The sequence below is a fragment of the Podarcis filfolensis genome (assembly GCF_964270895.1).
Source record: "Podarcis filfolensis genome assembly, chromosome: 6".
NCBI classification, from domain to species: domain Eukaryota; kingdom Metazoa; phylum Chordata; class Lepidosauria; order Squamata; family Lacertidae; genus Podarcis; species Podarcis filfolensis.
This window is the reverse complement of record NC_139609.1, coordinates 24,737,892-24,763,239: the sequence shown is the minus strand read 5'-3', so window position 1 is coordinate 24,763,239 and position 25,348 is coordinate 24,737,892. Positions and strand designations below refer to the sequence as shown.

Genomic DNA, 25,348 nt, shown 5'->3' with positions numbered 1-25,348 from the left:
AAGTTTGCCTGTGCCTGAAGTGAACCAAGTCCTTCCTTGTAGAGTTAGATTTTCCTTTGCACATGCTCTAAGCGGTAGCCCTCCTTTCCAATTTATTCCTAAAGGGAAATCGATTTCTTCCCCACTCAAAGGCAGTGCATTTCCCCTCTACTGGGTTTTCCGGAGTCTTTAATAGTGGCAACACGGGTAGAAATCCAGCTGGTAAAGCTTTTAGTCACAACACCTCTTTATTCATGGGAAAGCATCATGCGCTGAAATTCTGCCTGTCATGCAACTGCTAAAGGACAAGTGTTCTGTAAATGAAAGTTTCAAGCTACTGTGGTCTATTGCCAGCTTTCAGCTTTGAAGCCAGAAGACATCATTTTAGAATCTCTGTATGTCACCAGTTTCCTCAAAGGTACATGCATTTGGTTCGAAGTGATGTCCAAGCTCCTTCTTTGAATCTAGGACAGCAGCTGTCATGAGCCTCCAGTTTTTGGACCCCCTATGGACCTGGGATAGCTCAGCTGGTAGAGCATGAGGTGCTTAATCTCGGGGTCCTGGGTTCAAGCCCCACACTGAGCAAAAGATTCCTGCATTGCTTGGGGTTGGACCAGATGACCCTTGCGGTCCCTTCCAACTCTATGAAATGCTGGACTCCAGTTCCCATAAGCCTCAGCACATAGGGCCAATAGTCAGGGGTGAAAGAAACTAGTCCAGCAACATCTGGAGGGACGCTGGTTCCCCAACCCTGCCCTAAGTCCCTGCAAGAGGCCTGTGTGATATTTCAATCGTGGCTGGAGTCCTGTACTCAGCCACCCTAAATGTCACTGAAGGTAATGAGAGTTAAATGGTCTTTCTGTGTGTAGAATTCTATTCTTCAGTGGCGTAGCGTGGGCGGTGCAGGGGGGGCCGGCCGCACCGGGCACAACATCTGGGGATTAGGGTTAGGGGCGCAAATCCACAGGTTAGGGGGCGCAAATTACTTGCCTTGCCCCGGGTGCTGACAACCCACGCTACGCCACTGCTATTCTTATTGTTATTATATTATCTACACTGATATCTCACCATTTTCTCCAAGGAACTCAATATGGTGTGCATTGTTCTCCCCCTCTTCATTTCATCTCCACAAAAAACACTGTGTTAGGTTAGGCTGAGAGGCAGTGGCTTGAGCAAAGATCACCCAGTGAGCTTCATGGCCGAGTGGCGATTTGAACTCTAGTCTCCCAGGTCCAACACTCTAACCACTACACAGCACTGGCTTGTAGACCAGATCTCTACTGAAACATTCGATTTTAAGAAAAACCTTGCTTATGTGTGACTGGACCTAAAAGCTCTTCTGCCTTCATAGCAATGCTTGGATGGATATCAGGTTCCCCTCCCCCCAAGGAACTAATGTCCCTTCTGAAACTTAGGTAACTAACATGACAAAAGTGCTATATAGGAGACCCACAAGTGCATAAACATACTCTTGAGCACATCACAGAAACTTCCTACATTTGATCAAAGATGGGCTTTTTTCCCTGATGTCTGAAATATTAACATGCTAGTCTGCTCCTTAGTTACTGTTCTATTTGTGCCTGTTGCAGCATAATATTGAGCGCTGGCAAAGAATGTGCAGCTGAACGCCAAACAAAATAGTTGAGATTGGCATAAAAAACAAGACTTCTTACTGCATGTTTTGTCCTGACCTCCCCCACCCTTCTCCTGAGAACCAGTTTTTTTCCTTTTGTGTAAAAGGGGGGGGGGGTAACAGAGTGAGCAGAGAGGGGAGGATTTGCCTTTCGGCTTGTCCCATGTTTGTAGATTGATGTTCACTCCAGCATAGTGCAGGTGCAGGGAAAGTACACAGCCTCCAAACAATTTTGTTTTGTTTTTAAATGTGCAAAATAGAGGGGCAGTGTTGTGGCTTGCTTTCTGTATTTTGTTTTTGCTTAAATGGGACAGGCTGGTTGCTTTGGTGATAATTACGTGGAAAAATAAAAGAACATCCTTTTAAAAGCAGCATAATTCGCTGGGAGGTTCTCCTGCACATGCCCCACTGAAATCAATAACAGCTGTGCAGGAACCTTCTCCTGCCCATGTCAGTAGGGAAGCCGTTTCTCTCTGGTTAGAATTTTGCTTGCACTAATGCTGCAAGAGCAGATGAAGCTCCCGTTCAATGCCCTGTGCTAATATGCATCGTTAACATTTTCTACTAACAGAGCCCCATTGCTTAGATGGACTTGGAATCCCTTATCTGCTTTTGTGGAATGCAAAAACATATGAAAACCTAAGCACACACAACAGAGCACGATGCCTGTTCGGATCCATTCCTCCGAAGAGATTTATGGACCTCTCATCTTTTAAAAAACCTTTTTGGAACAAACTGGCTGGATGTGTTGCAAACACATGTGGATGGGGGCAAATTCAACTGGATGCAATTTCATTATCCAGAAATAAATATTAAGAATGTAAGAGGAGGCCTGCTGAATGAATCAGACTTCCTGCCTCCACAATAGCCAAGTAGAAGGTTTTGTGGAGGCCACAAGCAGGACATGAGTGTAACAACAGCACTCTCTCCACCTGTGATTATCAGCATGCTGTCTCTGAATCTGGGGAGTCTGTATAACTGTAGGAGGTGTCAATCAGTCCGTCTGGACTGGGGACCATAAGTTATGAAATAAAGGTGGTTTTCCTTGAACTCTATTTGTCTGTTGTTTATCAGAATACCCCTGCTTACTTCATAACTAGTGCCTGATAGACTTATTACGTGTTAAAGCTACCTAACCAAGTGGTCGTTGCCACCCTATTCTGGCAGCAAATTCCATCAATGAATTATGGGTGTGAAAAAGTACTTTCCTCTAATCAAGTGAAATTCCAGATGAAATGAAGGTTTGTTTAAAGGCACTCTTTGCTAAATGTTACATTCCTTAGAACTCTTTCACTTTTAGAAAAGGAAAAAAGTATAGAAATGTATTAAAAACATATACAATTATTCTGGGTTTGGGAAACATGAACTGAAATCTGGAAAATTTGCCTCATCAGTACCTACTTTTCTAAAACAATTTTACTGAATTGTTCCCTAAGAGTCATACCACTCTGCCAAATATTGGGAGTGGGTTGAGGCAGGCAGAGAAAAATATGTATATGCATCTACAATTCTACATAGTGGCAGTGGTTATGTTAAGAAGGCAGAAGGGTTGGTTTAGTTAGTCGGTTTACTTGCCTCTCTCCCTTCTCATGGGGCAGGCTGCATGCCTTCAGGCCATGCCATCACAGAGAGCATTGACTTATTTTACACAGTTCGTGGTTGAACTGTTATTACCAGAACCAGTAGAGTGGGCTGCAGGATAGCTGAATATGAAAAAGGACTAGATAAATTCAAATAGAGGGATGAATAGCTATTAGAAAGTTATAAAGATCCATCCTAGTGCATGAACGTTATGAGATATTCATAGCTGCTGCTGCACTCTTTTCTATCTCTTCTTCTAAACCTCTGTTACAGGCATGGCCAAACTTGGCCCTCCAGCTGGTTTGGGACTACAATTCCCATCATCCCTGAGCACTGGTCCTGTTAGCTAGGGATGATGGGAGTTGTAGTCTCAAAACAGCTGGGGGCCAGGTTTGGCCAGGCCTGCTCTATTACAACATACCTGCACTGTACAGCTTCCACCCTTCCACCTCATATCATTGGCTGGAAGGGCAGGCACAGGGTGATGATGTCATATCACAAGTTGTATAGTTGTTAAGCTTTGCAGACTCAGGACCCGCCTTTAGCTCAGCTATGCATCTGGGGACCCACTTCCTATTTTCTTGCTGTGTATTTGCATGGTTGTTGTGCTGCTGCCGTCACCCACCTTAGGTCATTCTGTCATCCAGTAGCAGATCCCAACCCACCTGCTGTTATAGTGGACTTATAAGAGGACAAATAAAGACAGAAAATCAGGAAGCTGAGGACCTTATGGCATTTCTGTAGTGATTTGGTGAATTCCTTTTAGCTCCACCTTGAAATTTCTCAAATACCATGTGCAGCTTTTAGCTACATTTCTGCTTCCCTACTTAGCCTCTTGTTTACTTAAGTGCCCCAACTGAAAGCTTTGCATAAAGTTCCTCATGTATCCAGATACATTTGTGGTCAAAAAGTCAGATCCAAATGGAATATTTATGAAATCCAGTACGGCTGTTAACACGTCTTAAAAATTGGCAGAAATTCATAGTATTGTATGATGAAAGTTTTGCTGGATAAAGGGCAATGAGGAATGTTTTTCTGTCATTCATGTGGTGGACAGATGAGCAGTGGATTCACTTGGGCAATTATACTAACCAAAACACAGTTGGTAAAGGCATAGCTCTTGTTTCATGCCATTCCCTTACCTCTGAAACATTGATCTTAAAAAGTAAGCTTTGCAACAGGGACAAAACATCCTGGAACATGGAGGAATCTGGAGATCAGATACTGCAATTGCTGCTGAAGCCATTAGTTGTGCAAGCTCAGTTTCACAAGGATAGGGAATCAGAGGATCCCAAAGCAGTACATAGCAACATAGGAAGCTGCCTTATATTGAGTCAGACCAGGGTTTCCCAAACTTGGGCCTTGAGCTGTTGTTGGACTACAATTCCCATCAGTCCTTAGCTAGCAGTGGTCAGGAATGACGGGAATTGTAATCCAAAAACAGCTGGAGACCCAAGTTTGGGAAACTCTGAATCAGACCATCTACCTTAGCATTGTCTATATCAACTGGCAGATGCTCTCCAGGGTTACAGGCAGGAGACTATTCTATCTCTGCCTGGAGATGGCAGAGATTGAACCTGGGTCCCTCTGCAATGCAAACCATGTGCTCTACCACTGACCATGGACCACACATGGAATTATTTTACATTTGTTTACTCTCACTTCATTTTGGCATTTATAGCACCAATCCATCGAAGGAACCAATTTCTTTTTAATCTTTCTGCATTCGGTGCCTTTATTTGTTCTTCCTCTAGATTTACTATTGGCAGAACTGATAGCTTGCAACTCTGTAATGGGTTTATATATTTACAAAAGCTTTATTTTTAATTTAATGTTTTTATTGCCATTTTTTTTTTGAGAATACAAACAACATTTGGTTTAAGAAATAACGCACAACGAAGTGGTGCACAAAGAGCATTCTCAATACAAACACAGTGTTACATACCAAAACTCAAATGTAACACGGTTGCAGGTACCGGCATCCCTGGGAAGCCAGCCGAGCTGTTGGGAAAGGGGCAGGCGTTTGCTCACATAATGAAAAGAAACAAAGTCAAAGCGAAGTTACTACCTTTTGATATGCCTCCCACAACCCTTCAATGTTGAGTCAGTAGTTCTGACAGTCCCAATTTTATTCATCCAACTATTTCAACAGAGCAGGAAATGGTTCGCTATTTCTGTGCATGCAGCTGCTAACAACAAGGCAATCATATTTTTTATGCATTACCCCCCCCCCCAAAAAAAAATTCCTTTAATTTAGCGAAGAGGTACAGAGGAAAGAAAAAATGATGGATTAACTACTAAATGTTAACCTGTTGACCCTAGACCTTATTCTAGGGTCAACTATGGTTAAAATCAGCTAATACTCATTGGTTACTATGGGTTGTGAAATACAGTATTTTTTAAATATATTTTTTGCTGCTAGTAAGACAGTAACCATATTACTAAGTCAAACTCGGAGAAGACCCATTGAAACCAATGATCATTACTAATTTAAATCCATTAGTTTTAATGAGTATGATTAGTCAGATATAGAAATAATCCACATTCTAACCTACATTAGTTTTGTTCTTTAACTACTAATAAATGTGCAAAGCCCATACAGGAGTGTGGCGCTAGGTTTCAAGACCGATGAGCATAGCCTTACGGAGTAATGGCACATTTTGAAACTTGTGCTTTGCCTTGATTCTGAAGGCTGCAAAAGACTGCATTTTTTTCTGGAAGCTGTATGCAGCTCTCTTTGCAACAGTACTCCACTGTTGTTTGTTAAGGAGGACAAAGTCTAGGGATGTCCTTGGCCTTATGGGTAAAATGAGTAACAGTTCAATGCCTTGATTTTGCAATGTTCTACTTTACCCAGGAACTATACATATTTCTTGAAATTACGAGTAAAGCAGATCATTGCAGAAGGGAGGGGAGGGGGCTTATAACGTCCAGCATATATTCAAGGGTAGCAAACACAAGTATCTTACTGCCTTATCGGCAGTCAGCCCCACTGGCTTTAGTGCTGCTTATTCCCAGGGTAGGTGTGTGTTTAGGATTGCAAACCAAAGCAACTTGCTTGAAAGCATTTCCCACTAAAATCCATTGGAGGTTACTTCCACTTATTGGCTGGATCCAGACTTAGTCATGTTTAGAGTAAAACCACTGAAATCAGTAGGAATTCAGGTAGTTGTGGCTAACCCAATTCCCATGGATTTCAGTGGGTCTGCTCAAAGCATGATATGTCTAAAACTTTAAAATTTAAGAATTCCGGAAGATGCACGGGGAGTTGCTGACCAAATACAAACCCACCCACAATCTCACGCTCACTATGGCTCCAATAGCAGAAACGCTTACTGCTTATAAAATACCTGCTTTTAAGGTATTTTAAAGCATCATGTATAATAATTAATAGTAATATATGATAATATTTCATAGGTCCACAAATGTTGTAGACTTTAGAGTACCTTAACCCTGATGCTCATCTCTTTAATGCATTTTAAATGCTCTTTAATGTGACCGCCTCTCCTGGTATGTCCCACAGAGGAACTTACGGTCTTCAAACAAAAACATCCTGAAGGTCCCAGGCCACAGAGAAGTTAGGCTGGCCTCAACTAGAGCCAGGGCTTTTTCAGCTGTGGCTCCAATCTGGTGGAACGCTCTGTCACAAGAGACTAGGGCCCTGCAGGACTTGACATCTTTCCGCAGGGCCTGCAAGACAGAGCTGTTCCACCAGGCCTTTGGTCAGGGCACAGCCTGACTCCCTCCTTTGGCAATCTTCACAGAACTTTATAGAACTAATAGTTACCATCAATTTGAGTTGAATTAATTTTAATGAAATGATTTTAGAATGTTGTATTATTTTATTGTTGTTAGCCGCCCTGAGCCTGGCTTCAGCTGGGGAGGGCGGGATATAAATAAAAATTATTATTATTATTATTTCCTTTTTTTTAAGGTACAGTATTTTAAACCATTCTGTATAATGATAGGTAAAGGTAAAGGTACCCCTGCCCGTACGGGCCAGTCTTGACAGACTCTAGGGTTGTGCGCTCATCTCACTCTAGAGGCCGGGAGCCAGCGCTGTCCGCAGACACTTCCGGGTCACGTGGCCAGCGTGATGAAGCTGCTCTGGCGAACCGGCACCAGAGCAGCACACGGAAACGCCGTTTACCTTCCCACTATAAAGCGGTACCTGTTTATCTACTTGCACTTAAGGGTGCTTTCGAACTGCTAGGTGGGCAGGAGCTGGGACCGAATGACGGAAGCTCACCCCGCCGCGGGGATTCGAACCGCCGATCATGGGATCGGCAAGTCCTAGGCACTGAGGTTTTACCCACAGCGCCACCCGTGTCCCTGTATAATGATACCACATGGCATTTGATAGATCCTGCAGTGCCATAGAATGCCTTTACTTTTTCAGCTGGAAAGAACCTACTGTTCAGCCCTCAGATGCCTTTCTGACTCTTCTAAAGGTTATGAGAGCATGTGCTTCCAGTAGCTCTTGGCTAAAGAGAACCAAGTTTTCAAGAAGGCTTGTTTCAAGCAAGACTAACTGTGGAGCAATCCTCACCTATCCATCCTCCAGCGATGCGTGACCAGCATAGCCAACAAATGCTGATGTAATAGCCCCCAAAGTACAAACACTCTCTTTTATTGTTGTTAAACAGGCCCACTATTCACTGCTTAGGTGGTCAGCTTGTTCCAACCTTTGACCTTTTACCAAAGACCCATTCCATTCAACTCACACTTTCCCCCTGCATGCCTTTGCCCTCTGTCACTGACTTCTGCATTTCGGATTGCTGTATGGGGCTAGTATTTCATGGGCATCTCAGATAAACTGGGCTTACAGATGAACTACTGTGTGCTTAAGATATGGCTGGATGCAAGCAATCATCTGGCTGACAAGAGGGCCCAGCTGCAGCTGAACTCTTGAGCAGGGAAACGAGTGTCTTTAATTAAAGCTCACCTAGTGGAGCATATTGCTTAGCCACAGCATGAAAAGAAAATGAACCAGTGAGAAATATGTTAGAAGCAGACTGAAAGCAATAGGGAAAAGGTTTGAGCAAATGGCAGGTTAGTTTTAAATTCTGCTGAGAAGTTAAACCAAATTGTTGTCTGATGCAGCAAAGCTGAAGGGTGTAAAGATTCCCCTCATGTCTCTAGCTATGCTCAGGGTGAAGAATTGCAGATTCTTGAGAGAAGACCAGATCTTAAAAGGTATGGGTTGGTCATGGTTCAGCTTTAAGTGGCGGGAGCAAAGGCCAAAGAAGACCTACCAAAGCAACCTTACATGCTTTAAAATTAGGTGTTACATACCACAATCATTGATGCACCCACAGCACCAATCATACCCTAAGCCATCCATATGTTATTGAACCCCATCTTCCACTTTCCCAGATTTTTACTGGCTGCCAGTTGCTACCTTTGGTCAGGCAAAATGGGGGGGGAGCCTAAAAATTACTTTACCTAGTGCAGAAATTACTTCAGAACAACCCATTGCAATGGCACACGGGGTTTACAGTGGTTTCTTCAATAAAAAAAGAACAAAAGCACTATGATTTACAACTGTAAGAAAAATATTGCACATTGCATATATAGCTGGGACTCGCTCTCCAAGTCTGACCAACCCCCACCCCCTCTACCCATGCAAAAGCTCTCTCTACAGCACCGGACCCCGACAAGAGGCCCCTGCAAGCCACCTCTTTTGCTCTCCGACCTATCGGCCACCCCCCTGCCTGCGGAAAACCTGAGACTCCACTATAGCAGGCCCATGCACTGCAAACTCCCTCACTCTCCATGACCCACCCTCTGCCCGCACAGATTTGATGAGGAAGAGGAGCTTGAATACGTGAAAAAGGCATCCCATTTGAAGTCCAAACAGGGCATGGGACAGTTTTCTCCAAAAAAGGATGTTCACGTTTTTCTAGGGATGGGTAGCAACCCTAGCTGGGGCCGATGAAAGTTGAACACATCTGGAGAATACCCAGTCCTAGGGAACGTTATAGATGCTCTGATGGTCTGTCAGCTGTGAATCAAAATATGGCACAATGGGTTGTCCAAAGTGTGTCGTGTCATAAGGAATAGACATGCCATACTTTAATGCTACATAATGTGGTGGTGCTTTGTTTCTGTAGATAACATGCATTCAAATGCACATACAGTATTGTACTGTATTTGCTGTTGTTCTTGAACAGATGTCCAGGCTAGCTAGCTTCCCATGTGCCAGCATTACTATGAAGCCTGGCAACCCACGAAGGGTTCAGCTACTGTGTCGAAGTACATTTCTGGCAGCACCCATATATTTCCTGGATTATCTTCCTACCCCAACCCATGCCACCCCTGCAAATACACATGCTGAGTCACCTCTGGCATGGCAGCAGTAAGAAAACAGAAGCCATCAGACTTCAGGGGAGGGCTGTAGCTCTGTGGCAGAGCATCTGCCTTGCATGCAGAATGCCCCACATTCAATCTCTGGCATCTCCAAGTAGGACTGGGTGGGACTTGCTGCCTGAAACACCCAGAGAGCTGCTGCCAGTCAATGTAAGGTAAAGGACCCCTGGATGGTTAAGTCCAGTCAAAGGCGACTATGGGGTTGTGGCGCTCATCTCGCTTCCAGGCCGAGGGAGCCGGCGTTTGTCCGCAGACAGCTTTCTGGGTCATGTGGCCATGACTAAAGTGCTTCTGGCGCAACGGGACACCATAGGAGTGCCAGAGTGCCAGGAAACGCTGTTTACAGTAGACAATACTGAACTAGGCAGTCCTAATGGTGAGACTCAGTACAGTATAGGCCAGGCAGCTTCATTCCTACTTATGTCATGCCCTCCTGTTAGGCAGAGTGAAGCAAGCCATCCGATTTTGTGTGTCCTGTCCTGCAGAAACAGGAAAGTCTGAAGCTTATCAACACTTGCAGGATAGATATCAACATACATACATACATACATACGTAAATGACCTACAACCCAAAACACTCCCAAAATTCAAACGGGGCAGAGATTTATCCAAGGCATGTGCCAGAATATGGGGTCCCTCCCTGGTCAAATGGAGCCAATGGAGCGTGGTGGCTTTTTTTTTCTTTTCTTCCTCCCTCCACCTCCTAACAAGAAGGGGAAATTTGAACACAGAACCAGCCGGGCCTTCGCGCGAGGCCCCCTCTCCCTCCCCTCCGGAAAAAGCCTCTCACGCCTTCTTCGCCGGTACCTGCTGCCCGATTAGCATGAGCCACGCCCCCGGGCGCGCTTAGCCGCCCAATGGGAGGCGGCGCTTGGAGAGCGGGGCGGAGGAGGAGGGCACATGCAAGAGCTACGGCGCGGGGCGGGGCATTGGGAGCGGTTGTGTTGTGCGGGTGGCGGCGTTGGCCAGTCTAGCAGCGAGCAGCGTGTGTGTGAGCGAGCGAGCAGAAGAGACAGAGAGAGTTCAGCAGGCGGAGGGGATGCGGCGGCCGCTGCTGATGCCGCCGCGCCGCCTCCTCCTCCTCGTGCCCGGGGATTCGGAGCCGCCGGCAGCGACCTGGCGACGCCTCTGAGAGCCGCCTTCGCGTCTCCCCCCACCTCAGCTTTTCCTCTCAAGTTTGCCGGGTAAGGAGGACGGGCGGTTTCGGCTGAGGGGGAGCGCGCGGCGGGGATTGGGTCGGCTGCCAACGTCTGTCAGTTCTCCCTCCCCTTCCCCTGGGGGGGTGTGTGTGTGTTATTTTTCTCCTCAGGGCGCTCCGTCCCCACATGCAGCGGTTGCCCCGCGCGCAGTGAGGCAGGAGAGAGAGGGAGACTCTATGAGGGGTGAGGAGAGGAGGTTTCTCACGCCGCCGCTTCTTTTCTCCCCCTTCCCAAACTCTCCAGTCAGGTTCCGAGTTCGCTTTTCTGGGGGGTTGTGTTACACACACACAGACACCCCGCCACACCACACCCCGCTCTTGACAATTTCCTTTTTCTCTCCCCGCCCTCGTTTCGGGTGCGTGTTTCCACACCAGCCACACTAGCCAGTACCTCACCCCTCAAATCTCTGCCCTTCCCCTCCCCCCCCATCCGCCCTATTTTACACCACGTAGTTTTCTCAGTTACTATTTAGTTACAGCCAGCCCCGCTCACTCTCTCTTTCACTCTCCCCCCCCCCCCGCGCCCCGTGTGTGTTTTGTAGCCGGAGCGTCTTCTCCTTTCGATTGTATTTAAATCCTGGGCATGGACAGCAGCAGGAGGAGGAGGTGGACGTGCGATTTGGCAGCTGTGGCTGCTCAGGCATGGGCCGGTGAAAGGGGGCCCTGGACTGCCTTTTGCAGCTGGGAGGAGCGGTGCGCAAGGGGGGGGGGAGTGAGAGTGAGAGTTTGCGGTCGCGCGCGCGCGCGCGCACCCCCGCCCGCGCCTGGCCAGGAATGCCAGATATTCCTTTGAAAGGGGTGGGGGAGCTCGGGCGCCTCCCTTGCTAAAAACGGGTGGGTTTATATATATGTTTCCAACTGCTCATACAATATCCTTGTCAACAATTATTCAGTTTAGTTTTTCTCCCCCTTTCTATTGGCTGTAACTTGCCTTGCCCTGATGAGGGAAACTTTTGCTGCTGCTTCCCGTCCTCTTCCCACTCACCCACCCCCCAACTGTCCACTAGTAACTCCGGGCATGGTTATCAGAACTGGGCAGCTGTATTGTATGCATTTGGTTTGGAGTCAGACCACTGTAGCCTGCAGGGCTGCTTTGTGCATGAACATGCATAGAGGGTTGACCCCAATAATAATTTAGGGACGTTATAGGTTGTTGGGGGAATGTAGGAACTTGCTTTCCTTCTTTTGGTGCAATTAGATATATATTGTCAAGAGTGAAGCTGTGCTCTTCTCTGATAAAGTATAAGGGAGTAATTCAAGAGTATATGTATTTAATCTTAAAACATCTAGATGAAAGTTTTACGGAAAATCCATATCTCAAAATAATATATGATGTAATAGTTGCAAGTAAGTCCTGAAAGCCTAGCTGTTCATGGAAATGTTATTTAATATGCAGTGTGCAATTGACACCATAAGATTCTAAAACAAGTGCATATATTCAAAACGAAATAGTTGAATAGTTGTCATCTTTTTAAGTGTTTGGGGTGAGAGTGAGCTCCAGATAACAAGCCTGTGATGAAGCATTTTAAACGCTTTAAGATGAGAATGATCTTGTCAGGGCTCCAAAATACAAAACCACAAGAGTTCTCTGTGTATAGCAAGTTCTGCTTGTCACACTACTAGTCATTATGTTTTAAGAGAAGGAAATGGTTAAGTGGAAGGGTAAGATTGCAGAACAACTCTGCATATGGCAACTTTGGAAGGTTGCACAAAGCTTTTGCATAACAGTTTAAAGGGAACTTCTCCTAGTATGATCTTCTTTCCATAGGGTTCAGTGAACCAGGTTACATTGTTGACATGGTTGGCTTTCATAATTTGTGACCGCCTCTCAGTGTGTATTATGTAGTATCATGCATGTTGCTTTAAAACGAAGACTAAGTAGTTGCAGGTATGTTTATATGAAATGCTTAGTGGAAGTGGTCAATTGTCTGGCTTGGTCCTGCTTAAAACTATTGACTGTAAAAGGTCTGGAATTCAGATTTAATCCTAATTTCTTCTTTAATTATTTCTCCAGTAAATTAATGAAAGTCATTTGTGAACACAAACTGACAGGTGTTTTTCAGCCAAATCACAGTTTCAAGTATTGCTTGCTTTGTAAAACTGTGGGAGAGGCATAGATTACAGCAAAAGAGTTTGATCAAGTTAATGTGTTTTATATCGGCTATTGACAAACCAAATCATCTCTTCAAAAAGCAACTAAGATTTATAAATCACTTTATATTTCAAAAATAAAAAGTTGCTTTTAAAAGCAGTAGTATTTCATCTTGCATTTTTAACAGTATCTATTTAGGTGTTCTGGGGAGAAAATTGGATTTAATTGATTGTGACAGAAATTGATTAATTGAAACTTGTGTAAATGAAGTCTTCAGAGGTTTGGTTTAAAGATTTAAATATTACAATTTTCTATGTGAAATACACAATTTCGTATTACTATAACTCCTTCACATTATTACCATTTTAATATTGACATTGTAATGAGAATACATTACCCATATCGTGTACCTGCTAAAACTTCCACTTTGGCCAGTGCTCATGCTTCCATGAAATATGCAATCATAGCTCTCTGCAGTTTTTCTATAGCAATATATATGGTGTGGAAACAGAGGATTTGCCTTATATATCAACTTTTTTCACAGATGCAAAATGTGAATCTGTAGTGCATACATCTTAGAATTGTAGCAGGTGAAGTAACCTAACTTGTTTTGGTGGTGAAATGCATTGAAATGTGTATTTCAGTACTAAAGATGCAGGATTTTTTTTTAAAAAAAAATACACACACACCTTTAATTCTAGTGATGCTGTGCTCCCCATATCTTTGAAAAGTTTTGAAATCAAGTTCCTTTGTGCTTTGGTATACAGCTTCAAATCTGGAAATGGCTTGATAAGAGTAGCACATTTTAAGATAATGCAGTGTGGAATATATTTTCAAATACATACTACTGCTACTACTAATATACTTTAGTAATTTTAAGAGTTTGTATGTGGGCTGTGTATGCTGAGTATGTGGAATTGTATTAATAGAATAACATTTTTAATATGAAAAAGGTATATTCAACAACAGCATTTAAATAATGTTGTATTCCTGTTCTCTTTTCAACTGACTCATATTTGTTTCTGTTTTTTCTTCCCTCAGGACACTATTTTGCTTGGCAGATGGACCATAAGCAACAGTGAATGTTAACTCTGGAAATTTCATAAGCTCTGCAGTGGCTGGGATGTTGCGACAGAACGGTGGTGGCAACAAGCGTGGTTTAGGATTAACCAAACTGTCTACCTCCAATTTCTTCACCATCTCTAATTCAGGAACCTGGGGGATGGGGCGCAGCACCAAGAGCAGTTCTTTGAGCAGCATTAGCTCCAACTCGGACTGCTATGACAGCACTGTTGTGGACCCAGAGTACATCATGCAACTGGTGAATGATGTCAGGAAATTTGCAGATGTTCTACTTTATTTGAAAGAAGCCATTCTTTCAGAAGGTGTGTCAGCTGCTTTTCAATAACTCCCAATAGTTTGAAATGTATTTTTGTAGCTAATTTCTTACTTGCTAGCATATGAGCAAAGAAATGTTTAGAAGGAACAGTGGCTGTCTTCTCTTGAGTATATTTTGCGGTATACAGGAAGTTGTGGTTTTTACTTTGCTAACTTCCTCTGTGAAACATTGAGCAAGTTGTTTTGTAAATGGGCACGTCATAAACAAAATTAAACTTCCCTTTTTTTAAAAAAAAAAACTTTAAAAATTGGCATCTGGTAAAAATGGAAAAATGTTTAGACTCACGACTTCTTTTGAGATAGATTTTTTTTTCTTGAGGGGGTAGTGGCACCATCGTTTGTTAAGCAGTGGCGAAAAGACTGGTGGCAGTGTCGTAGCTTTGGATTTCCTGATTAAGCAGCAGAGGTTTGGACTAGATGGCTTGCAAAGCCCCATTGAATTCTTAGGATTCTGTTTCATACCTCTGAGCTAAATTATGCCAATCTTCCCATTGTTTTGGTGGATAGAGAAAGATACTTCCATTCTTCTTTGAATTCTGATGTAAATGGGTAAGAAGCAAGCTGATTATACTTGCTCTACTGGAGATGTACAGTAGTATGATTAAGACTAGGGAAGGGGAAACCTTTTCATCCGTAGATTCACATTTCCTTTTGGTCAGCTTTCTTGGGCCCATTTCCATTGATAGGTGGAGCAAGAGGCAAAAATGAGTGAAGCAATACCGTTGAACAATTTGCTAGTTTCTTCGCACCCGCACATCCCCCTCCATCTAGGCAAGCAAGAAACATTATTGGAGTTCCATGAACACATTCCAGCCCTGTAAAAACACCAAATGAGGGTGCAAAACAGGGCTGGGGAGGGGTGTGTGACCTGGCGAAAGTTCTGAGGGCTTGACAGAGGGGCCTGGAAGGCTGTGTTTGGTTGCTGGGCCTGAAGTTTCCCATCCCTGATTTAGAAGGTCTGATTTTATACTGATTTAGCTTGTGGGTAACTAGCTAAACATCTCTTACGTTCCTGTTTGAGCTGAAATTGAATATCAGTTTTTCTTACAAAATACATTTAAAATAAATTCATAGCCTATTTCAGGAGAATGCATAAACAGTTGCTCTGTAAAATGAGTGAAGTAGGTCAGAGTAGCGCTTACTTGAAATAAGGAAAAAATCCAACAGAAATAAATATAACTTATAATATTGCAGATGTTGAAACTTTCAAGTGGGGATACTGTTTCTTCATTGTATCCTCTGTGGAGTAAGAACTGAATCCTTCAGACAAGTAGTTTTCAGTACTTAATGGAACATAATATTCATAATATAGGTAAATAAGAAGCTGGTACCAGCTAACCTGGCATGAATTCCTTTCTAGGAATATTTTCTTTCTTTCTTTGTAGTAGATTCAAAGCGAGCATTGTGCTTTATAGACCTGTACCTTAGCAGAATAAATTTCTGAGAAGATCTGCCAAATGCCCAGTGAGATTGCTTTTGAGCAACAATGATACATTTTCCTCACTTCTTATGCTGCTGTCAACAAATCAACAAGAAGTGTGCCCTTATTCTTTTGTTTGAATTCAAAAGTCCCACTTTCTTGCCAATGTATTATAGCAGCTTTGCCTCATCCAACTGAATTAAGTATATTCTGCTTTTAAAATCAGAACTTTTCTAAGCTTTACATCTTAAAGGAACACAAAGCCATCATACCTATACATGGGCTTTGTTGCAGAATCAGCAAACAACACTATCCCATTGTGTTGAGAGCAAGATCTAGATTGTTAGGCATCAGTGAGATCTAAACAATACACTATGAGTATGAAACTTGTTTCTGTGCATTAAGACTTATTTCCTAACAGTTTCCCCCCGCTTTTTTAGGATGTCTGAGATTCTGTTAATCAGCATACAGTTCTCCATTTAGGAGACTTCTGTGCTTTAGGGGAAATAGTGCTGTCAAAAGGAATTCTCTGTGTTGTATCCTAAAGCAGCATTTATACCCATAACCTAGTCTTGACATACGAGTCATGGTACTAAAATGTAAACACAGAAGATTTGTAGCTCCTAGAAAATTTAAGTGAGAAAATGCATGATCCTGTGCTTATAGGTTTTTAACTGCAAGTTTGTGTCTCTGTGCCTTTATTTATGTGAAGGGCAGCTTTGGTTGTGAACCCTACTTGTACATGCCTGTGCAGTGCCAACAGATAAATATTCAAAAATACATTGAGTTTCCTGCTTGGTCCAGTAATGGTGTGGATTTGGTTGTAGAATGAGGTTAAAATTATTTGGATTGGAGATACTGAAATGGGGGACTGCAAGAATTCAAAGTGAGGGTTGCTGAATGTCTTGCTTACTTCATCTTTTTGCCCCACTCCTTTGCATAACTTCCATAGACAGAAGAAGAAGGTGATGTGGAAGTAGTGATAAATTCTGCTGGCTATTGCCTCTGAACTCATAATGTTGATGTTTGGCCTCAAATAAAGAATGCAGCCTGTGCATTCTCTTGAGTTTGGCTCTGGCAGATCAGTACAAATGATAGCTAGGCATTACTTAGTGAACATGGACCAAATTTTCCTAGTCACCCAAACCTTTTAGCTGTATGGCTTTTGATTTTGATGAAGTTTGAGGATTTGGTGGGAGTTCCATTCTTTCAGTAAGTACAAGTTGTCACTACTACTGCCTAATTGCCATCCTTGGTTGTATATGTTCACACAGGCTATAGATAGGCAGAATAGGATTCTGATTCAGTTGCTTTGATATGGGTGTGTTGTGGATCATGTTGTGGATAGTGAAAGTGAAGAATACTTTGGAGGGTGGTGTGTGTTGCCACAGACTCTACAGCCTTGCTGTTTTGTGATGTAAAATTGAGCATATGTGGTGGTCATATTTAACACATACTCCATAAGGTATGATTTTGGCTTGGTGATCTATATTGTAGAGGCATGGAATTGTTTGAAACCCCAATCACTGCTTTTTCCACCATACTGATTAATGTCCAAATAGCTCAAAACCAGTTACTAATGTTGAAGTTGAAATTAATAGGTGGGCTTAATAATACAAACAAGGAAATGCCAATTTATGAATGGAAATGCCAGTTTATGAATGTGGATTCATAAATGACAGTATTCCCTGAAACTTGGAATAAAATACTCCTAAATTTGTTTTAGTTACATTTGTATCCCACCCTTCTGCCAGAAAGCTCAGAACAAGTTGTAGTTGGGTCAGGTAAATTTGGAGCAGGATATAGTTACTCTACTTGATTAAAACCACCTTATGAACTTTATAGCTAAGCAGAGCTTTGTCCATATCCATGGCTAATATTCTGGTCAATTCATGTCACTGCTGCTAAATGTGAGGGCTCTTGAATAGATTGAGCCGTTTGAGAAAGGAAAGAATTGAGTAGTAGTGGAAGAACAGGGAGTTATTGTGCTTTTAACCATTAACCTTTAAAGATTTAATGGTTTTTAATTAAGCTTTTAATCTAGTGACATTTTCAGCTAAAACTTATATGCTGTTAGGATTTTAGTATGGAGCAGGTTAAAACTCTTAAAGTAATTACATTGAAAGTTCCTAAAATTTTAGCATCATCTTCAGAGCATGGGGTATGCAAGTAGATTCAATTAATTTATATGCTGATCAATATGTTTCTATCATGGTCATTTTGGCAGCATTATGCATTTATTTGGTTAACTTAATATGCATCACTAAAAAAGGTAAAATCACTGATCACTCTGCTTCAATGTGAACTGGTACACAGCGCTAAACCAGGGTTTATTAAACTATGGTTTATTAAACCCTTATTTGTTTCTTAGTAAACAAACCAGAGTTAAGCTATCAAAAAGCACAAAGTGAAACAGTAGTTTGTTGGCTTATGAATCTTGGTTTGTTTTAATTATGGTTTTGCATAACATGAATATATAACCCTTCCTTAATAACCATGGTTTGTTTGGCCACCTGACACCCAGACACTCACCAAGGCTACAAAGGCACGTGGTAAGAGCTGCTTGGAAATAATTCAAATTTAAGAGAAACAAGCCATGGGTTTTTTTTTCATTTGCTGGAAAACTTATTGGATAAACTTGTGGTTTGTTCATGAAACCTTGGTTTGTGTTATGTGTGAACCAGGCCATTTCCGTTTAAAAAAGTACTCCTATTCTCCAGTGACACTGTAGCCATGGCATTGGTGATATGACCTGAAACAACTGTGGCTCAGTGACAGAGCATCTGCTTTGCATGCAGAAGGACCTAGGTTCAATCTGCTGCATCACTAGGTATAGCTTGGAATGTCCCTAGTCTGAAACTATAGAGATCTGCTGGCAGTCAGCATAAACAAATCTGAACTCAGTGGATCAATAGCCTGATTCATATAAGACAGCTTCTAAGGATGAGGGGAAACCCCAGATTATCAAAATCTTTGAAGCTGTGTGGAACCTGACCTCAGGTTTTTTTTTTGGGGGGGTTGGCATAATTGAGCCACAATGAAGAATTAAAGCAAGGGAAAAGAAAGTCCTGATCTGTAGGTCTATATGATCATTGTTGGAGGATTCCTGCTCCCATCCCTTCTCACTATGTGCTTTTAAACTATGTGCTTTTTAAGAGTTGTTTCCTCTAGGGTGTAGTGTATGCCTGTGAATTTCCTCCACAGAAGTACCAAGCATAGTATTGCTTCTCCAAGAGAATGTAATTACAAATAAATCAGCAAATGAACACTTTTCTAACAACCAATAATTATAAAACAATGAGGTAAAACTACGGCTCATCAAATCATATTTTATGTAATAGTCACAGGCGTCTAAGTTATCAGTAAACCAGACACCCTCCAGTATCATCAGGACTTTTACATGGTATGGATTGGCTGCATATCATTATAGGTGCTTCAGATATTACAATATCTGGAAAGCTCTCTTTAGGGTTTGATTATGCTGAGTAGGACACAGACACCGAATGACAGCTACTTAGAATTCCAATTTGAAAAACAGAGTGTTGTGCAGTCTAGAGTTTAGTGAATATATAAAGCTCTGAACGATAGAATTGTAGAGTTGGAAAGGACCCTGAGAGTCATTTAGTCCAACCCCCTGCAATGCAGAAATCTAATCAAATCGTTGCTGGGTATGAAATTAATTCTGTGGCTCTTCTGATACATTGGGTGATTTTTATTGAGTAAGGACATGGTACCACTCCAAGATTAAAATTCACCTGACCATTGGACTGCTTGGTATTGTTGCATGTGCTTTCTGTATGTGTGGCTGGCTCTGTACAGCTACCATTATGTGCTTTACTAAATTTATTGAATGCTGCTAAGAGTGGATAAGGGACGCAGGTGGCGCTGTGGGTTAAACCACAGAGCCTAGGACTTGCCGATCAGAAGGTTGGCGGTTCGAATCCCCATGACGGGGTAAGCTCCTGTTGTTTGGTCCCTGCTCCTGCCCACCTAGCAGTTCGAAAGCACGTCAAAGTGCAAGTAGATAAATAGGTACCGCTCTGGCGGGAAGGTAAACGGCGTTTCTGTGCGCTGCTCTGGTTCGCCAGAAGCAGCTTAGTCATGCTGGCCACATGACCCGGAAGCTGTACGCCGGCTCCCTCGACCAATAAAGCGAGATGAGCACGCAACCCCAGAGTCGGTCACGACTGGACCTAATGGTCAGGGGTCCCTTTACCTTTACTAGGAGTGGATAAAGTCATTTCTGGATGTGACTGAATTGCAAGAGGCAACCACAAGTTCCAATGACTCAGTGAAAATTGCTCCATTATGTATCCCATGAGTTATGTTCTTCAGACCTTTTGATAACTAGTAAGTGAAGACTTCTGAATATTTCTTCAATTCCTGTAGCTCTCTTATGGTGCTTGAAGCTTTATTTCTGCCTGTCTGTGTCTTTAAGGTAACATGGGGCATCCCACACATGCTTCCTTGAAAGAGGGAAACTCCAGGCCAAAGGAATTTTATTGATATATCCAGCACCTGCAAATATGGTTACAGTGGTAACCATAAACCTACGTTTGGTGACCGGTGGAGAGAACATCTAAATATACTTTCTTATTGGATTATCATGTTGGAAAATAACTGTGAACAGTTCTGAGAGATTGATTATGCCTCTTTCCAAAAATACTATCAGGCTAGACTGAGATTCTGCAATAGTGTGGTGCGTACAAGGCTTGGCACAAATACCTGCACATCCTTCCCAGCAAGCCTCTGTAAAAACCCAGGCAAAATTACCCGGCAAAAGAACCTCACTGCAAGTGGAAAAAGAAACATGAGTGTCAAGCCATTGTGGCTACTAGAAAAAATGTTTGCCAGCAAACGTTTGGGGATCTCTGGTAGGGGATTATTTGGGAATACATTTTAAGTTGATGTAGATTTAGGTAAAAATATCAGTGTTAGCCTCAAGTGTTGAAGGCCCACATTCTCCGTATTCAGATAATTTCAAGAGTATATTGAATAATATAGCTATGTTTAAATGGTTCAGATTAAATCTATGTACTATCAAAATTACCTGCGAAATCCATGCAATAAATGATAGCTTAGAGTTCCAATTAACTTTTAAGTCTAACGATCTAGCTGACTTAAATTGTGACCACCTCCCCTTCCCCCAATCGCATACTCTGCATTCCTTCTGAACAAATGTTCACTTGTTGCTATAGTGTCAAAGATCAACAGTTGGTAGGGGTATGTTTCATGAGCAAGTGTAGTTAAGCATTTAAACTCAACTCCTGTGGAACTTTTAATACATTTTTAACTTAAAATGTATTCTAGAATAGTATTATTAATGCAAGAAACTTTGTTAGCAGTGTTTTGACTCATTCCTATTTTCAGTTTTAAAATACAGTAAATTTTACACCATTCCCTTTACTTTTTTCAAAAGATGCATGAAAAAGCATTGAAAATTACTCTTATTCAAAATGCCATATTTTTAGCTTTCAGAATTTGTCAGAATTTTTTTAAAAATCTGAAACTGGTACACTCTGAGGCTTTTTAACAAAATGTGGCACTTGGGAGACTTCTGTAATTTAGTAAAACAATTTCCTTAGGAATATTACATTCCTGTATGTATACATATATTAAAGCCTGTATTAATTTTAAAATGGTGTTCGCCACCATTCATGCAAACAGATCCCAGGGACCTGTGTAGAACTTAGCATCTAAGGTATGTTTTATGCAGTTTTTTGAGTGAGTAATTAAGGGTGGTGAATAATCTCTCTGAAATTTGATTGTATAGCTGTTAGCATTGTCTTCAAATATAGGAACATCCTATAGGAACAGCAGGCAGGGGTGGGGCTGGCGTGCGTCCCGGGGGTGTGGCGCACATCCTGTGGGCATGGCGCCCAGCGCAGGTGGGCAGAAGCAATGGCGCCCCACTGGGATCGCACTGCTGGGGGCGATGCGCTCCCCCCGCAATCTTCTTCCTCTGCCAGTGTATAGGAACATCCACTTAGCTTGGGTAAACCCCCATTAAACTCAGTGAGAGGTACTTGAGTAGACTCACAGGATTTTGCTATTAGGGAAGAAGAAGGGTGAAGCAAAATGCTTTCAGGAATAACTTTTAAGTACATGCTTATCTTGCCCCTTGAAACCGGTTTGATTTGGAAGTGCTTCATTTTACTTAGATTATACCTACGAGTTTTGAATACTGGAAATTGGGTGAAATCTTCTTTGACTCTCACTCATTTTTATTACTGTCTAACATTAATTCAAAGGACGTGTAATAACTTGGAACACTTCCATCTTGGTGCTCCTTCATTAAAACTATAAGTAGGTAGATCTAGTATGTGGTGTTACTGTGTACTCAACCTGACACTCACCATGCAGCTGTTTCCTCAAATTAGGAAACATTACTTGGATAAATATTTGGGCTGGCATTTCATGTCAACAGTAAGCTGAGTAGGAGATAATTTACTATATATAATTTTTGTGGCATTACATGCCTTCAAAATAGGATAAGATACAACTCATCTAGAGCACCAGTGATGACTATTCCATGCCACTAGTTAACTGTCCCTGGGAAGACTTGCAGTGGTATGCAAAACTTAAATGTATGCCGTCAGTAAGAGACCAGCCATATGTAGATACTATAAAACGCTTCTTGAGTTTACTGAGCATCACAATGTAAAACTGCATTTTGTTCAGGAAGATTAATTATACCAAATACAGCAGCTAAATGTTTTTTTAGTAACCTGTAGTTGCACCTGTTTATGTTTTATATGAGAAATATTATCATATAATATTGTGTTAACTTTACACCAGCCTAGGTGTGTGATACCGAAAGCAGTTTCTAAATAAATGAGTAAAGAATTAAATGGTGGTTTTCAGCCATATGCTGTACTATTACTGAAAGTCCACCTGAATGTTCTTCATTTAGACAGTTTCATCCAAGAGGTTCTTTACATTAGAACCTCCATTATGGATGTTATTTAGCTGTTAAATATTACAGTGAATCTGGAAAACTCTTTGCAGATGGAAAGCTGTTATGAAGAGGATTCATTTTAAAAAATTAAGTGCTAAAGGAGGCACTTTCCTGTGGGTTTATCCCATGGTGCATCTGTAAAGCCTGTAGCCACCTGGTCAGGACCAATCAAGTGAGTCTTTCCCACAGAACTGGCATCCTGCCGCAGCTTTGTTTTTAAATATTGCAGGAGTGCTGTGTGATAAGCCTCGAGAAAAACTTGTCTTGCAGTACTCCACAGGTTTTTTTAAAACAGTGCTTTGTGAGTGTAAAGTTCGGGAAAGAACTGGACCTCATCTCTTGCCTTTCAATAAAATTTGATGGTTCTTTACATAGCACTTTGAGATGCCTCTCACCACTTGGTCTAACACTTAGCTTACTTAAAAGCATACTGTGTGTTATCTTGCTGCTGGAAAGATTGTTACAATTTGGGGGAACTGGTACACTATCAAACAGGAGCAGTGTTATGTTTTTGCAATTAAAATTGTAAAATAAAGACTCTTACAAGTTCTTGGGATTGGGCGGGATACACATTTTTTAAGACAGCCTTAAATTTGAGTCCTCAAAGTTGAAATACTTCAAGTTGGCATACAGCTATCAAGTTAGAATAGTGTTATTTTAGAATTTTGCTGCTTGAAGTCTCAAGAAGTTCTTCCCTACTTGTCCTTTCACTGGCAGGTGAAGGATCTTCTTATTTCTGCAAGCTTTTAGGAACTATCTATTTCCAAGGAAAGGGCTGGTGCTGTGATTTTATTATAGTTGCTATTATCTGTATTTTAGTAGATTTTTTTTATATATTGGTTTAATTTTATTAGTGTGTAATTAGTTTTAAATGATTTTTAAAATGTTTTTAGCTGTTTGTTTTATCTGTAATCTGCCTTGAGTTCCAGTCTGGAGAAAAAGGTGAGAGATAGATAAGATAGATACCTCACAATGTGATTTGCTTAGTGATATCTTTGGAGCAAACTACATGTTACAAATGTGGGTAACTAGCCTGAGGCTGCTGCTTCAAAAAGAGAAACAAACCAGGAAGGCACAGTCCACCATTGTTTCCTGTTTTGTGAAAATTGTAGATTATAATTAATTAATTCCAGACAAGCTGAGATCTGGAGGCCACCTTTAAGCCATGTTTTCCCACGTGTGAAAGAAAGTTCAAAGTGGTTGTGCACAAATGTGTGAAGCTCTGGTTTATAAAGCCACAAAATGTACAGAGCAGGTCAAGAACACAGCATTGTTTTACCTGAAATGGGATTGTTAGCCAATTGTCAGCCAATCCAATCATGCTTTGAATATGAAAATAGTAATAGGTCAATTAGTTTGAAACTTCTTAATGAAACTTCAGATACCATAGTTATTATGCCTTTGGACCATTTGCTGCATATAAAAAGTCAGAAGTGTTGTTAAAAATAAAGCATTATGCATAGACCCTGAAAGTTTTTGCTGCAAAGTAGTAAATAGAAAAAGCCTTTTAGGCAGGTTAAGGCAACCCCCCCAGGTAGCAAATGTTGGCATATTCACAAGTGGAGTCAAATTTTCATTTATTTGGTTTGTTCTTATCAGCGTTATATTTTCTGCTGCAGGCAGCAAAATATCTTGGGCTACCTCTGTAGTAAGATACTACTTAAGGTTGACAAAGCAAAGTCCACCTCTTTATTAACACTCTGTAATCCCATAATCCTTGCTTTGTGTGGTCTTTGCTTAGGTAGACTGGAAGAGAATAGCCTTTTCATTTATTCAGTTGCTTAGAAAATGGGAAAGTACAGGACAAATGACAGGTTAGAATGCTAAAAAATTCAAATATTAAATTCAAACATTAATTTTGACAGACACACACACACACACACACGTGTGTGTGTGTGTGTGTGTGTGTGTGTGTGTTGTGACTTGATTCTTTTTCTACTTTACCTTGTATTTAACTTTTGAATACTATGTTGAGTTTGAAAGTAGATTTTTTTAAAAAAAATTAATAACAATTATAGCTCCTCATTAACAATTTATGTAGTAATGTTGTTGGGCATATATATATGTTTTTGTTGAGGGTGTGTGTGTGTGCGTGTGTGTGTGTGCACGCACACACACACACACACACACAAAATAACTTTGGCCATGATCCAGATTACAATACAGTACTGTATATACAATGTCCTGCCTTTCCCATGGGAGCCCTTAAAAAGGTATTTCTGAAGACTGAATTTACTCCAGATGGCTTCCCAATGTGGCACAAAGGGCTGTGTTTGGGAAGGAAAATCAACAACCTCCTCTCCAGCAAGAAGTAATTTTTTCTGCTGGCATCTACTGTTCTTTAGATCCCATTCTCAATTTTTTAAAGGATTCAATCTAGCCGAAGACCCGAATTTCTGGCAATAAGTTCTGTGGGTGAAAAGTGAACATATGGTTAGCTGTACCATTTTGAAAGCAATGGAGCTTTGTATTTACTTTAAAAAAGAGCACCACCTATCTAAATCTGGCACTGGGAGTCAGAGTTTTGTGACTCTGAAGTTTAATGTTGGCCATGAGACCAACTAGTGTTTCTGGATTTTGGCAGCCTTTTGATAAAACAGGTTAATACTTGAAAACCTTAACCTATTCAGTAGAGTTGTTTTGTTTTGTTTTTACTTGAAAGCGAGTAGCAGTTCAAAGTCTAAATAAGCTGTTCAAAAATAGTAAGAGTACAAGCCTGC

The 25,348-nt window shown here is 41.6% G+C and overlaps 1 protein-coding gene and 1 long non-coding RNA gene across 4 annotated transcripts in view; one reads left to right on the top strand and one right to left on the bottom strand.

Moving 5' to 3' along the window:
• Positions 1-25,348, bottom strand: part of LOC310765601 — a 131,216-nt gene that overhangs the window by 8,634 nt on the left and 97,234 nt on the right. The window contains exon 2 of the long non-coding RNA XR_014549664.1: positions 10,370-10,724. This is a non-coding gene — a long non-coding RNA (uncharacterized lncRNA). The remainder of the gene's footprint in view (positions 1-10,369; positions 10,725-25,348) is intronic.
• ARHGAP29 (Rho GTPase activating protein 29) overlaps positions 1-25,348 on the top strand; it is a 101,168-nt gene that overhangs the window by 32,545 nt on the left and 43,275 nt on the right. For 2 of the 3 annotated variants that reach the window (XM_083620565.1, XM_083620563.1), the window contains exons 1-2: positions 10,492-10,746; positions 13,894-14,237. In XM_083620565.1, the coding sequence (XP_083476691.1) occupies positions 13,976-14,237 (262 nt within the window). In that variant the 5' untranslated portion in view covers positions 10,492-10,746; positions 13,894-13,975. Of the gene's footprint in view, positions 1-10,491; positions 10,747-13,893; positions 14,238-25,348 lie in introns of those variants that run through there. The other variant, XM_083620564.1, reaches the window with a different exon arrangement.